Genomic DNA, 16,092 nt, shown 5'->3' with positions numbered 1-16,092 from the left:
TGGGTGAAATTTATTATTTGTAGGCCTATAGGCCTACTTCTCAGGCAGTTACCAGATGGTCTGGGGTGGGGGTAGGCAACGGGGATTCATTAATTCGCAGTTCCTCCTGTATTCTTTTTCCTTTGTTTCTTTCTCGATCCCCCCGCGCGGACCCGCCGGGGACCCGCCCTTTTTCTTTTTTTTTTCTTTCTCTTCTAAGTTGAGGTCTTTTCAGTGTCATGCTCCCCCCCCCCCCGGTACCAGACCCAGGTATACGGGAGGCCTATAGGCCTACTAATTTCTTTCTATCTTCAGAATTAAAATTCAAATCCATATACTGAAAGTTCTTTTATCTATTACTCCCGGGGGGGCCACTTCCATTCACGAGTGGATACCATGCGCGACCAAGGGGTCTCGAAAAGCACCCTAAACACGTAATTTCCATATTCTGAAAATGAACCCCTTAACAAGTATTGGCGTGTGAAACCCTACCCTTAACAAGTATTGGAAACAAAACGATACTCTTGGCAAATATTCCCTGAAATGGACCCCTAAACAAGTACAGGAATGTTTTATTGTTACGGTTCCTTCGGTCGTCGGCTTTACCTTATTTGGTTACGACCCCACTTCTACACCTCGCGCAAATCGGACTCTAAACACGAAGTGTTGGGGCAAAAATGACATCCTTTATAAAACATTTTAATTTTGTTTTATCATCCCCGCAAATTAGACCCTAAACAAGTAATTTTCCTAGCGAAATAGATACCCTTTTTTCATTATTTTTGTGTTTTTGGCACCCTTATCACGTTACGTACGTAACGTGCCCTATCGTGAAAAAGACATCCTTTTTACGTGTTTTTTTGGTCGCGCATGGTATCCACTCGTCAATGTAAGTGGCCCCTCCGGGCTATTACTTTTCTTGTAACTTTCACTGAGTGCGAATCAGCTGCGACCGCTCCTAGTAGAACCCCCCCTCCGGCTCCGCCCCTTCGCTTCGCCGCCGCGCCGCGCGATCGAGCTGATTACGCAATTTGTACCCAGCCTGGCCCCAGCTGATGTGATGCGAAATATTTGAGAATGATGGCCACCTGCCGAAAATTAACGAAACAGTTAATGAAGGAATTACTGGATTCTGTCGATACAATTCTTCTAGATTGTGATGGTGAGGTATACATAAATAACATTAAGGTTAAGGAAGGCAAAAACGTTGAATTCCGCACGAAATCTGAATCATTTATCATGTAGCAGCCCCACCCATTCAGTTTCGCGCTGGGTAATTTTTTTTGCGTTTTTGTGCATGTGTTAATGGACACTGCTCTGATTTTAGAAGCTTATATGTGCATTGAAAGAAGGTGAAGGGGGAGGATAAGAGGAAGAGGGTGAAGAGAGAATAAGAAGCTGGAAGAAGGAAGAGGAAATGAGGGGAGGCAGCATGCCATAGCTCAGAGTTACCTCGGGCAAAGTTCATGCAGGCTCCACTTCACTCCACTTCACTGCCGGTACACTAGCCTGGAGTGGGGGATTCTGTGGAGTAAAAGTCATCTACTAACTATACGTAGGCTTACTCCCCATGAAGCCTGGGATGGTAAAGCATTAGCACACCCGCAGACGAGTATTTGGAGACAACAATGTTGCTCCAAAATACTTGATTTGTTTAACTTACTTATCACACAATTTCTTAAATGGAATAAAGTTCATTTCCCCCATAAGGCATTTATAAAATTATTTTTACACGAAAAATAATACAAATATTAAGAAAAATCATGTAAGAAGATGAGCAGATACTCACCGATGATCTTGTCGCCATATTTCTGTCTTTGTTCATAGCCTAGTTACAAGACGCGTATGAGCAGTGCCAATTTAAAAAAAAACTTCAATCGGCTGATGAATATCGTGAAATTGTAAAATACTTGCATTAGCCAATAAATATTTATTGGCTAATGCAAGTATTTTACAATTCCTTCAAGATTGAAGGAGGCAGTCAGTGAAGCTTGAAGAACAGAAGAGGAGGAGTAGATTTGAGTAGGAGGATTGATCATGTTGATCTAAAGATGAAGGAAGAGTAACCTTAGGAGTAGGACTAGGAAGGAAAGGGTCACCTTAATCTTAGTATTTAAATGACAATTATCATTTATATTAAGAGCTCAGACATTGGAGCATGTGTGATTATTTTAATTATTTGCCAGCCTTTAGCTTAAAGTTAAATTCTTATATCTTTAGGGCAAGACCAATTTTTTATATACTACAAGTTTCTACATAACATCACATTTGTATGTTGTAAGGACAATTATAAATCTCCAAGATCCATTAATGGGAGGGGAGGGGCATAGAGACCAATCAAAAGAGAAGTAAAGTTAAAAGACCAGCAAGGAACCTTGACTTGGCATGAGATCACCAGATTTTATGTATAATGCTGGGGGGGGGGGCTACTTCCATTGACGTGTGGATACCATGCGCGACCATGGGGTCACGAAAAGCACCCTAAACACGTAATTTCCATATTCTGAAAATGCACCCCTGAACAAGTATTGGCATGTGAAAACCTACCCTTAACAAGTATTAGAAACAAAACGATACCCTTGGTGAGTATTCCCTGAATTGATCCCTTAAACAAGTACAGCAATATTTTAGTTATGCCGCAGACGTACTTGGCCGTCGGTTTTACCTTTATTACATCATGGGGTATATGGCCCAACCTCCCACACCTCACACAAATTGGACTCAACACATAGAGTTGACGGGGCAAAAAGAACATCCTTAATAAAACATTTTAGTCTTTTTATACCATGAGAAAGATTTGGGGAAGAGCAAGGGTCCAGAAAAGTGGGGTCCAGACCAACCGCTTCCCTGGCCTTCAATGGGCTTCAATTAATTTTAGCCCTGACTTTTGTATTTTCAGGAGTTCTTTGGCATTCTACAACTCCTGTCCCTGGTGCTGTGGAAACGATTAATAAACTCAGAGCAATGGTGAGTGTAGAGGTCATGGTTTCAATCCTTGGCCAGTCCTTAAAGGTCAAGTCCACCCAAGGAAAATGCTGACTTCTTAAAATAAATAGAGAAAAATCAAACTAGCATAGTGCTGAAAATTTCATCAAAATAGGATGTAAAATAAGAAAGTTGTGACATAAGTTTGTGAAATAAGTTTCGCTTATTTTTCCAAAACAGCGATATGCACATCTAGGAGAGTCAGTCGATGATGTCCACTCACTATTTCTTTTGTTTTTTATTGTTTGAATCATACAATATTTCATATTTTATAGATTTGACAATAAAGACCAACTTGACTGAACCATATAGTATTAAACAATGCTAATTCCACACATTCAGTGAGGAATTAATCGTTGAATCACTTGACAATGGGGAGAAAATTAGAAAATTTCATATATTGAAATACAAAAGAAATAGTGAGTGGATGATGTCATAGGCTCCTCATTTGCATACCAGCCAGCATGTGCCTATAACTGTTTTGTGAAATTAGGCAAAACTTTAAAATGTCATAACTTTCCTATTTTACATCCAATTTTGATGAAATTTTCATTGTTCTGCTTGTTGGATTTTTATTTTATTTTAATCGACTTTTTGTTCGGGTGGACTTGTCCTTTAACTTTGAAATAGAAGCTTCTGATTTCTTGTCAGGTGCTTGACATATGAGAATGGAGAAGGGTAATAATAACATTTCATGCTATGTATGGCCTGCCAGAAGAAAATCTTACAGCTGAAGTGGCTACAGCTACACTGGGTAAACAAAGAGATATTAATTTATCATTATTATTCCTCTAAACAGGATCAAGTCCGTATTTTTTCTCGAATAACTTTGCTCTAGCAAAAAGCACAAAGTAGTTTCAAGTGCAACTAGGAACTTTACACTACTAATGTCTGAGAGTCTTATCAATCTGGTTGTACCCAAGATAGCTGCCTTCTGAATGTCGTTCATCCGAAGGCGAGGAGAGATCTTGGTTATTATTATTATTATTGTTGTAATTGGGGCACAAATCCCTAACATTCACATGGAATGTATTAACTCATATTACACCCAATTTGTCTGGGATTGATAAATGAAGTATTTTGAAGTATATTTCATCATTATGAACACAAAAGGAAACAAAAAAGTGTTTATAAGAAATATGCAATATAAACAGAATGATAGAATTGTTGGCTCCCCATAAAGCACAGGCTTAAACCATGGTCTAAGTCAAACCTGACTTCAGAATATGAGCCATTGCCTACAGGAGCCAGGTAATCACTGTAGAAACTCTGTAGGAGTCACAGAGTGAAGAAGAGACCAGGGACCGTTGCATAAAACTTTTCCTGAGAAAACTCAGGTTCTTTTTACCAGAATTTTTTCCCTGTGTTAAAGTCAATGGCAGAAATCTGATTAACCTAGAGTAGTTTTCGGTTTTTACCAGAGTTTTTTCAGGTAAAAAAGTTTTATGCAACAGGCCCCAGGTTGACCCATTGTCTAATGGAACTGGATTGTGTCTGTTCAAAGCTTACTGGGGGACATTTCACTAAGCGACTTTAAGAATGACTGGTGAAACTTTGTTTAATGGAACTGATGATGATGATGATGAAAATGAGGAATATGGTGATGATGGCCATGATGATGATATTACGTTTCTGTTCAAAGTTTATTGGGTGCCTTTTTATAAAGCTGTTCTTAAGAGGGACTTTAAGAATGACTGGTCGCACTAAACCATTGCCAATGTCAAGGCTACACACTAACCTTTTTTTCTTGGTGGCCCGACAGAGTCACCAAATCATCAATTTCCTATTCTGGGTGGCCCTTAAACAATAGAAACATTACAATTCATCAAAACTTTGGTAGCCCGACTGGGCCACCAAGTGTGGGCTTACAGAATTTTGGTGGCCCGACTCTCATTTTTGGTTGCCTCGGGCCACTGCCAATGTATAAACCATTTACCACAAGAAAGGATCACCAGTCATTCTTATAATAATAATAATACATATGATTTATATAGCATTTATTCCATTTTGATTAAATGCTCAAGGTGCTTAGAAGAGAGCAAAACAAAAAAGTTGAGAGAAGTACAAGAAAGGGTAAATTACAAATGAGGAAAAATGTCTGTCTTCCAACCTAGTACCTGGTGGTGTCGGTCTTCATGTGGCTCTTATAGTCGCTCTTAACTTATGAACAGCTTTCTGAAACACCAACAAGGTGTTACATGTTCAGTGGGCAAAGATATATTTTCCATTCAAATCAAAGTGTGTAACTCTTCTTTCCTTCAGGGCAAGCAACCGATTTTCGTTACAAACAACAGCACGAAATCAAGGGTTCAGTACCAGGAGAAATTCACAAAAATGGGATTTGTGGTATCTAAGGTAAGTTTGAATATGTGGCGCTGGTTATATTCTGGTCTGGAAGCAATTCATGAAAAGAATAGTCAGATTTTTTTTACTGACTTTTTTAAGCTACCAAAATCCTTGTATCTGATTGCTCCAGAGCAAGTTTGTCAGTAAAAAACACAGAAAAGTTGTATTATGAAACTACACAAAAAAGAGTGTTGAAGGTGCAAGTCTCTTTTGACATTGCTCTGAGCATTTCTCATTTAGATTTTCTTCTGTGGAATTCTTATTTTCATGATTGTTTTAACCCTTTTAGAAGCATCATTGCTGCAATATGTTTTTCTTGTAACAACCAAAACAACTATTCAAGATGTATTAGATGAGGGGAGAAATATTACAAGAATTTTTTTTTTTTCAAAAATGTTTCATAAAAGTTAAGATTCAAGTTCACCTCTAGAAAACATATTTTAATTAATAGACCAAAATCAAACAAGTAAAATAACATTATAATGGGATTTATAATAAAAAAAGTTATCGCATTATAAAATCTATTATCCAATTTTATTTAGTTATTGTGTGTGACATACATTTGATGTTGATATTCTTAGGATGAGATCTTCGGTACGGCGTACTGTGCAGCTCTCTATCTGAAGTACAAACTCCATTTCAGCGGCAAGGTTTATCTGATGGGGATGACAGGATTGGAAGAGGAGATGAAGGAACATGGTATTGAGTACATCGGAACAGGGGTGAGTAATTCTGTTTTAGGCACCGTTTAACTACATTTACCACTCTATACCACCCAGGTATAGTAAATGTGTACCCATTAGGAAGAAATTCCTTGAATGCACGAGCAAGCAGTCAGAGTTGTTGGGCTAAAGCTGGGGTTATAATGTAGTATGCAGTGTTTAGAAACAATGTAAAGCGCGATATGAATGTTGCGTATTATCATTATTGATATATGTGTATATAAAAAAAACAATGTAGGTCCTATCACAGAATCCTGAGGAACACCACAAACAATAAATAAAAAGCAAGATGTTACCCTGTTGTGTTGAACATATTGAAGTCAACTAAAATATGTATTTGCAAAACCAATCCAGTCATGTGATAACTCAGTCTATGGGAAATGTGTACTATACTGGAATAAAATAATTTTCAATGAATCAAAGACTCTTAAATGTCATCGGAAGTGGTATTGAATTCAATTTCTCATCTTTCTCCCTCATTCAACCATGTTTAACATTTCTACTTTCAATGTTTCTCCAATAGCCAGATGATGTGGAAGGTCAAATTCTAGAACATCGAGCTGACAGCGTAGTTCTTGACCCAGATGTAAGTAAAAGTTTGTTTCATATGTGATGATTTGATGTGTCCAGGGGGGGGGCACATCCAGCCCATCCCCCCCCCCCCTTGAGGGCCATAGTCAATATTTTTAATGTGAATATGCCGTTCTTACTCAAGTGAGCCCTCTCTTTTGAAGGTTACTACATGTATTTTTAAAGGCAATATGTTGTTCAGACACTATTGATAATCTTTTGTTTTGGAGGGGGGGGGGGGAGTTTGCTTCTCAAACTTTTCATGGACAAAATGACCTTCTATTTCATTTATTTGACCATTTAAAATCAACATAGTACATGAACATCATAAAATAAGTATCATACAAATCATCCATTAACAAACAAAATCATAATTCAAAAATGGCCAGGACACCAAAAAAGCAAAACTGCTTATAAACTGGGCCCTTCCATTTTTTGGGCACCCCCCCTTTTTTTTTGCATGTCCACCCCTGGCATGAGGTGTAGTCGGGGGGGGGGGGCGTTTCATGAAAGGACTTGTCGGACGTTTTATCCGACAAGTCCCATTTTATCTGACAATTACCATTGGAACAGTGCCTCTCAGCCAATCAAAATCATGGAAAGATGTCAGATCTGACAACTTGTCCGATGCAAGTATTGATGAAGCGCTCCCCTGATCTAACTCTTTGTGAAACACTCCCTCTGGTGGTCCTTGTATTTTTCAGGTCAGTGGTGTTGTAGTAGGGTTCGATCAGTACTTCAGTTTTATGAAGCTCCTAAAGGCTGCTTCCTACCTGAGCAGACCTAACTCGGTGTTCATCGGTACCAACGTGGATCAACAATTCCCGCTCAGGAACTCGGATATCGTCATGCCTGGTAACTGCTCTTGATTTCATTCATTTCTTCGTCATATCCCCCTGTACACCCTTGGATGGCACTACAGGGGCAGGGTGATTGCTTTAAAAAAAAAGAATAAGGGGGAAAATGGAAGTGGGTGATTGTATTGAAAAATAAAAATTGATGGGGGGAGAAAATGGAAAAAAAAAACGAAGATGGAAGATTATGAAAGTGAGATCCAGAGCTGCCAAGTAGTACTGATTTTCTGTATTTAATACTGAAAATAGAGGATACTGATGGTTTCATGCAAAATACTGATTTCCAAAGTTTCAGTTTATGTGTTGTCCTATGGTATTCCTGTAAAAATACTAATTTCCTCACCAAAATACTTATTTTCAGCCTTGAAAATACTGAAATGTTCTTGTTCAGGTTGGCAGGACTGGATATCTGTGTCATATCACTCTCAGGCCTAAAAGAATTATTTTGCTTTTTCGTACAGTGACTAGTGGATTTTAACTGTGTTTTTCTCCCTCTATGCCTTTTCAAAACCCAGGCACAGGCTCCCTCGTGCGACCTGTAGAAGTTGCTGCAAACAGGACAGCAACTGTTCTTGGCAAACCTAGCAAATTTATGTTCGATTGTATCCAAGAAAAGTAAGTTTATACCAGGCCTAAGAGTATTTTCTTTTCTTTGTTCTTTTCTTTAGTTCTGTAACAGTATGTGCCAAGATCAAGTGTAGTACTTTGATTTTTTTTTATCCTTGTGTTTTGGATTAAGGTGTGATATTCCCCTAGATTTGAATAAGTATTTATAAGTATTTACATGGCTGTATGCACAAATGTGTTCCGGGGGGAGGATGCATAAAAGTTTTTGAAGGAACTCGAAAGCGAAGGAGCAAAGCAACCAAGCTTGTCATTGGGGCAATTTTGCATTTTCTAAATAAGAATTGAACGATTTCATGCATACTTTCGGCGAAGTTTCAATAGATATAACTTTAATAAGATGGTTGATAAAGAAAATCATACCATGCTAGAAAAGGTGCATGTTTTTTTTTCTTTCTATTTTAATATCTGGTAACATGTGAATTCCTGCTTTCTGGATCTATGGGTATGGCCAAAAATGTCTCGCAAAAGGGATAATACCTCTATGGGTTAAAGACACATCTGAAGCGAAATGTGAAATTGACAAGTAATATACCAATGGAAAGCTTATAAGCTACAAAGCCAATTGTAAGGACAAGCCTCCTGACACAATATTATCAAATCAGGCCAATGAGGGACACTGTAAATTCTAAATATAAACCCCTAAAAATTTTCTCAAGCAAATTTCCTGTACGTTCACCTAAGCAAGCACTGAATACTCATAAAACTTCCATTGTTGTACTTTGTAGCTTGGAGGGTATTTAATAAGTCAATTTCACTGAAAGCCATGGTTATGGTTTTTGTCTCACCTGCATAGTAGAGTGAGACTATAGGCGCCGCTTTTCCGACGGCGGCTTCGACGGCGGTGTCAACATCAAATCTTTACCCGAGGTTAAGTTTTTGAAATGACATCATAACTTAGAAAGTATATGGACCTAGTTCATGAAACTTGGCCATAAGGTTAATCAAGTATTACTGAACATCCTATTAGAGTTTCATGTCACATGACCAAGGTCAAAGGTCATTTAGGGTCAATGAACTTAGACCATGTTGGAGGAATCAGCATCGAAATCTTAACCTGAGGTTAAGTTTTTGAAATGTCATCATAACTTAGAAAATATATGGACCTAGTTCATGAAACTTGGACATAAGGTTAATCAATTATCACTGAACATCCTGCGTGAGTTTTATGTCACATGACCAAGGTCAAAGGTCATTTAGGGTCAATGAACTTTGGCCGAATTGGGGGTATCTGTTGAATTCCCATCATAACTTTGACAGTTTATGGATCTGATTCATGAAACATGGACATAATAGTGATCAAGCATCACTGAACATTTTGTGCAAGTTTCAGCTCTCATGATTAAGGTCAAAGGTCATTTAGGGTCAATGAACTTTGGCCGAATTGGGGGTATCTGTTGAATTACCATCATAACTTTGAAAGTTTATTGGTCTAGTTCGTTAAACTTGGACATTAGAGTAATCAAGTATCACTGAACATCCTGTGCGCATTTCAGGTCACATGACCAAGGTCAAAGGTTAATGAACTTTGGCCGAATTGGGTGTATCTGTTGAATTACCATCATAACTTTGAAAGTTTATAGATCTGATTCATGAATCTTGGACATAAGAGTAATCAAGTATCACTGAACATCCTGTGCGAGTTTCAAGTCACATGATCAAGGTCAAAGGTCATGTAAGGTCAATGAACTTTGGCCATGTTGGGTTTTTTTGTTGAATAACCATCGTATCTCTGTAAGTTTATTGGTCTAGTTCATAAAAAGTGGACATAAAAGTAACCATGTATCACTGAACATCTTGCGCGAGTTAGAGTAGTTTCAAAGTCAGCACTGATGCTATATTGAACCGCGTGATGCAGGTGAGACGGCCAGAGGCATTCCACTTGTTATTTAAAGAGATTTAATTATTTCTAACATCCCATCCTATATCCTTTCTTCAGATTTGACGTGAACCCTGACCGGACGGTGATGATCGGTGATCGTCTGAACACAGACATCCTCTTAGGTAAGAACTGTGGATTGAAAACCTTGGCCGTCTTGACTGGAATCACGAGTGAAGAAGAGATCCTGGCCTTCCAAGGTAGCGAAAAGGAAGAGGAAAGAGAACTGGTTCCAGACCTTTATATCGAGTCAATAGGGCATTTAGGCAAGCTTTTGGACTAGGTGTTTGTGTTTAAGTAGACATTTTGTAGTAGAGTAAAAGCTATTTATGAAGACCTCCAAGAGGTGAGAAAATTGATCTATATAGACAGTTGTTGAAAGAGAGGAGATCAGTGAAAGATGGGAGATCGAATTGGTACCAGGTATTTACTCTGTATATCGAGTCGGCATTTAGGCAAGTTTCTGGACTAGGTATTTGGGTTTAACTAGATATTTTGTAGTAGAGTAAGAGCTGTTTATGAAGACCTTTAAAAGGTGAGAAATATATCAAAAAAGACAAATGGCGAAAGATGGTCTTTGGTCACATATTTATATCAAGTCCTTTGTCAGTTTAGGCAAGATTTTGGACTAGGTGTTTGGATCTTTTATAGTAGACTTGATTTTTGGATGAGTTCATACACAATTCATGCAAGCTTTTGGACTATGTTGCTCGTCCGTTGCCTTGGTAAGCTTTTTGAAGTACAGTAATTGCAATTTATGAAGACCTCTTAAAGAGGTAAAATATGTCATCACAGACAGTAGGTGGAATCAAATTTGTAATAGATTTTTATGTTGAGTCCATAGGAAAGTTTGGCAAGCATTTGGACTAGATCTATTAGTCTTGTTGACATCTTGTAGTACAGTTATGTGAGAAAGTGTGATCTATATAGACTTTTGATGAAAGGCAAAAGTGAATTGGTACCAGGAGAGTGGTACATCAATACTAATTGTCTGATAGGTCATCAAATCCGACAACTCTCCTTGATTTTGATTGGCTGAGTAGCACAGCTGTCTGACTGATACCGAGGTAACATATTTTTTTTTTCGATGATCAAACAGATTTTGTCTGATTAAACAGACATTAAAGGTTGGATAAAAGCATGTGACAAGCCATTTGATGAAATGCTTAGATTTTTACACCGCATCTATTGGCAACTCGTGCAAACTCTTGATCAGGGTATAGACTTCGATACAGTAAAATCTATCTGTAGTGACCTTGAAAGGGTAAGGATTGGTTGAAGAGAAAAAAAGGTGGGAAAATTGATACCAGATATATGGTCAGGTTGTTTGAGGTATATATTATATATATATATATATATGTTATAAATTTATGTAACTGGTGATCAATATGAAAGAGGAGAGAGGATGTTACTAGATGTTTTATTAATAATAATACTAATAATGATAATAAAAATGAAGCACTTAATACAATGTTTCTAAGGGCTACACATACTATTTCTCTGGCTTTAGCACGGCTTCCCTGATAAGGCACTTGAGTATTCAGTGAATGCCTTCCTTGTGGAGGGTGGAGAGTGACAAATGTAAATAAATGCCTTGCAAAATGAGGCGAGAGCTACAATGGGATTTCATTGGAACCCTGGACATTGAGGTTCAAAGTCAATAAATCAGACCAGTGGTCAGTTTCATAAAGCTGTTCGTAAGTTAAGAGCACCTTTAAGAACGACCGGTGATCCTTTTTTTATGCTCTAAACCATCGCCAATGAAAATACCATTTACCACAAGAAAGGATCACCAGTCGTTCTTAAAGTCGCTATACTTATGAACAGCTTTATGAAACACCCACCAGAAGGATGACAATAATTTCTTATTTGATATTGTCTTTGGGTTGTAAAACATAGGCCAGTATTCTGAAGTCTCATTTAAATACAAAGAGTTATAGCACACTGAATTTTAAAGAAAATGACGAATGTAGGAATATACATCATATCCAAAAAATATTTTGAGCAAACATGTATTTCATATGTTGGTATTGCTGGCTGTCCATGGTTGCGATTGATCAAATCAATTGCAACTCTTTGTAAGACAGCTCCCAGAGATTGATTTCAAACCCGAGTTCAGAATACAGGCCCTTGTATCTAAGAATTCAAGAATTTTGAGGTCAGCTGAGAAATGGCTGTATTTTAGAATTATAGCAATTGTGGCTACATCATATTTCTGAAAACAGTCTCCCTCTTCCTGTACAGAATTCTTTATAAGAAAAAGAAGGCGACTACTTACATGTATGTCATAATTCTAAAATAATAATCTATCTTTAGCTCTTCCTATATTTTTTTTATACAAGGTTTTATTAGCCCATTCATCTAAGCATTTCATAAATCATCATTGGTTTTAATCATTCTTGCCCATGGGTAATGCATGCATGTACATTACACACTCCCTGGGGAGTATTCCTTTCAGATTCCGACTACGGTATATCAATACCTAAGTTGAAAGCTATCTTTTTTTATTCATATGATGTTTATACTGTTCCGTCCATAATTTCTCTTGTGCAATGGTAATATAGAAATGGTGTGAAAATGGCAGTCAACCATAGTTCCATAGTTATAGTATATTCCATTCATCAACATTTTATCTCTCAACCATTTGGTCCAATAACCATTTGGTCCAATTGTCACTTTGTCTAATCGCCAGTTTGTCCATGACCATTTCGTCTCATAATCAGCTAGTCTACCGGTGATATCTATTTAATTTTCATTTATTTCACCGAATTACCACTTAGACCAAATGGTATATGGACTAAATGGCTATACCCAACTGGTTATTAGATGAAATGGCAATTAGACCCTGTGTATAGTGGACTAACTAATGATAGACAAGTTGGTAATTAGACCAATTGAAAAAAAAAAAACAATAGGTCATAGTTCCCAAGACCCCAAAGCAACATCCGTTATAGACCCCCATCTCGTGGATTTATGAGGCAACCCCCCACCCCCTATCTGTATCGAAATATGATTTGAGCACCCCCCCCCCCAAAAAAAAAAGAATAAAATGAATAAATAAATAAAAATGTGTGTTATTTGAGTAAAATGCTCAGCACTGCCATAAATGATTACGGTATGCATGGTTTTGTGTAAGAGAAAGGTAATCAAGTATTAAAATGGGGGGAGGGGGGTAGTTTGTAGGAACTGACTCTTGTTTGTGGAGGAGCCTTGGTGTAGTGGTTCTGACTCTCGCTTTGTGAACAGAGGGTCGTTTGTTCGAATCCCACCGCGGTCTTGCGTCCTTTGGCAAGGCGTTAATCCACACTTTGCCACTCTCAACCCAGGTGCTAAATGGGTACCCGGTAGGATGTGAAAGTCATTGTAGCGTGTCCAGTACTGTGTGCTCCTCACCGGTGACTGACTGAAATACTCCCCAGGGAGTGGAGGATGTGCATACATTGTGTGCGGGAATGACTGATTGAATCCGATGACCGGGGTAAAAATATATCTGTAAAGCGCTTAGACACGTCGTTCCGATGTATTACTCGCTACATAAAAACGGATTATTATCATTTGTAATTCATTATAATGTGTACAGTCTTGAGGGAAGATTTGTGTACATGGACTGCAGGTATGGATTTTCCAAATTACTGAAGACAAAAATTATAACATTTTCAGTGAACAAGGGTTTTGCTTTCAAACTGGAGTTTGGGGAGAGGAAAAGGGGGAAGATGTGTCCAATTCAATGTGGCTTCCAAGATGTATCATGCATGCTTTTCGGATTGTAGCACAAGATTTTATCAATGTAAAATAAATTATTTTCTGTGTATGATATTGTAATACACTAATATACAGTTGTGCTAAAAAGTTAGTGAACCCATGAACATCTATCTTTTAGATATTTAATTGTGAAGTAAGGTGATAAAATATTACATTTCATAGTTTGTTTATAATAATAATAATGTAGGTATATTCACCCAGGGAAGCCGCTTCAGTTTCGAAAACTGTTCTCCCAGCGGGCCCTGCTATTATTATTACCCCGGCTTTAGCTGGGCTGCCTAGGCACTCAAGCATTCAAGGAATTTCTTCCTACCGGGTACCCATTCATCTCACCTGGGTTGAGTGCAGCACAGTGTGGATAAATTTCTTGCTGAAGGAAATTACGCCGTGGCTGGGATTCGAACCCACGACCCTCTGTTTCAAAGTCCGAAGACTAATCCACTGGGCCACAATGCTCCACTCACCATGTTTCTCTGGGCTCGCTGAACATTGTATTGTTGTTGTCTACATTCAACACTCGGCATGAAGGAATGCTTTTTTGCTGGGGTTCACTAATTTTTAGCACCACTGTACTGTATACCCTAAAAATTCATGTGAATTATTTTCATTTTATGAATGTAACATTTCAGGATTTTGGTGGTCGATAATATTAATATTGATATCACAAAACAAATGATCATGAATATGCTCGTAAGATGGTTGTCTTGTAATTTGAACATATTTGTTTACTAGTGAAATATTTGTAATAGAAGAGCAGAACGTTTGTATAACAGTGCACCTGCATGAAGATATGAAGTACTGATAAGTAAAGCAGCTTTTCAGTATCAAATATATTTTTTGATAATGTTCTGATATTGGCTGGTCTTGTGTTCTATTTGTTTCATTTTTTTATTATTCATAATGCAAAATTATAATTCATAATTTTAAACACCAATCACACCATCATCATCATCTTGACCACCATCATCATCAAAACCACCAACATCATCATAACCATAACCATCATCACCATAACCACCATCATCATAACCACCACCGCCACCATCATCACCAGAACCACCACCATCATCATCACTATAACCACCATCACCATAACCATCACCACCATCATCATAACCACCACCATCACCATAACCACCACCATCATAACCACCACCATAATCATAACCATCACCACCATAACCACCACCATCGTCACCATAAGCACCACCACCATCATCATCACCATAACCACCATAACCATCACCACCATCATCATCACCACCACCATCATCATCACCACCACCATCATCATCACCATTACCACCACCATCATCACCATAACCACCATCATCATCACCATCATAATCACCACCATCATCACCACAACCACCAATTACCATAACCACCATCTTCATCATAACTATCACCATAACCACCACCATCATCACCATAACCACCACCATCATCACCATAACCACCACTATCATCACAATAACCACCACCATCATAACCATCACCACCACCATCACTATAACCACCACCATCATCACCATAACCACCACCATCATAACCATCACCACCATTACCACCACCATAACCACCATCATCACCATAGCCACCACCATCATAACCACCACCACCACCATAATCATAACCACCACCATCATCACCATAACCACCATCATCACCATAACCACCATCATCACCATAACCATCATCACCATAAGCACCACCACCACTATCATCACCATAACCACCACCATCATAACCATCACCACCATCATCACCATAACCACCACCACCATCATAACCATCATCACCATCATCACCATAACCACCATCATCACCATAAGCACCACCACCATAATCATAACCATCACCACCATCATGTACATTGACATGCTTAGTAAAAAAGAATACACCCATATAGTTCCAAATTCATTCTCTGAAATAGCAATTCAATTTTTTTTTCTCCCACAAACTAGAACAACTAAATAAAATCACATAGAATGACAAATATTCAGCTATCACATCAAAAAGAATCTTTTAATGAAGGCAGGTGGATCTTACTTCTAATATTGACAACACTTTCTGTGTCTCAAATTTACAATTGATTTGGACTTCATTCCAGATTTAAGGCAAAACTCGCATCAAGTTAATTTTCTTGTATTCAAATTGAGTAAAATCTGAATTTGCCTCTCGTACAAGTGTGCAAATCCAATACTCTGCAAACACTAAGGCAAAATAATTTTATTCTATGGTGGTAGTAGAATTGATTAAGCAAGAGGCTTGCAATCACTTGCAAGTAAATTTTAGGACCAATTGAAAGTCTTGCAATTAAATTGCAAATTAATTTCTGCTCAGTTTGAATACTTCTAACAAATCTCCT

General features: G+C 38.0%; 1 protein-coding gene across 1 annotated transcript; it reads left to right on the top strand.

Moving 5' to 3' along the window:
• Positions 1 to 5,127: 5,127 nt before the first annotated feature.
• LOC121421959 (glycerol-3-phosphate phosphatase-like) lies at positions 5,128 to 10,524 on the top strand. The gene is made up of 6 exons (XM_041616760.1): positions 5,128 to 5,319; positions 5,892 to 6,032; positions 6,556 to 6,618; positions 7,307 to 7,457; positions 7,972 to 8,071; positions 10,020 to 10,524. The coding sequence occupies exons 1-6, from the start codon at positions 5,128 to 5,130 to the stop codon at positions 10,240 to 10,242; spliced, it is 870 nt and encodes a 289-aa protein (XP_041472694.1). The 3' UTR covers positions 10,243 to 10,524.
• The last annotated feature ends 5,568 nt before the right edge of the window (positions 10,525 to 16,092 follow it).

The sequence above is a fragment of the Lytechinus variegatus genome, chromosome 9 (assembly GCF_018143015.1).
Source record: "Lytechinus variegatus isolate NC3 chromosome 9, Lvar_3.0, whole genome shotgun sequence".
Taxonomy (NCBI): Eukaryota; Metazoa; Echinodermata; class Echinoidea; order Temnopleuroida; family Toxopneustidae; genus Lytechinus; species Lytechinus variegatus.
This window is presented reverse-complemented; position numbering and strand designations above follow the sequence as displayed.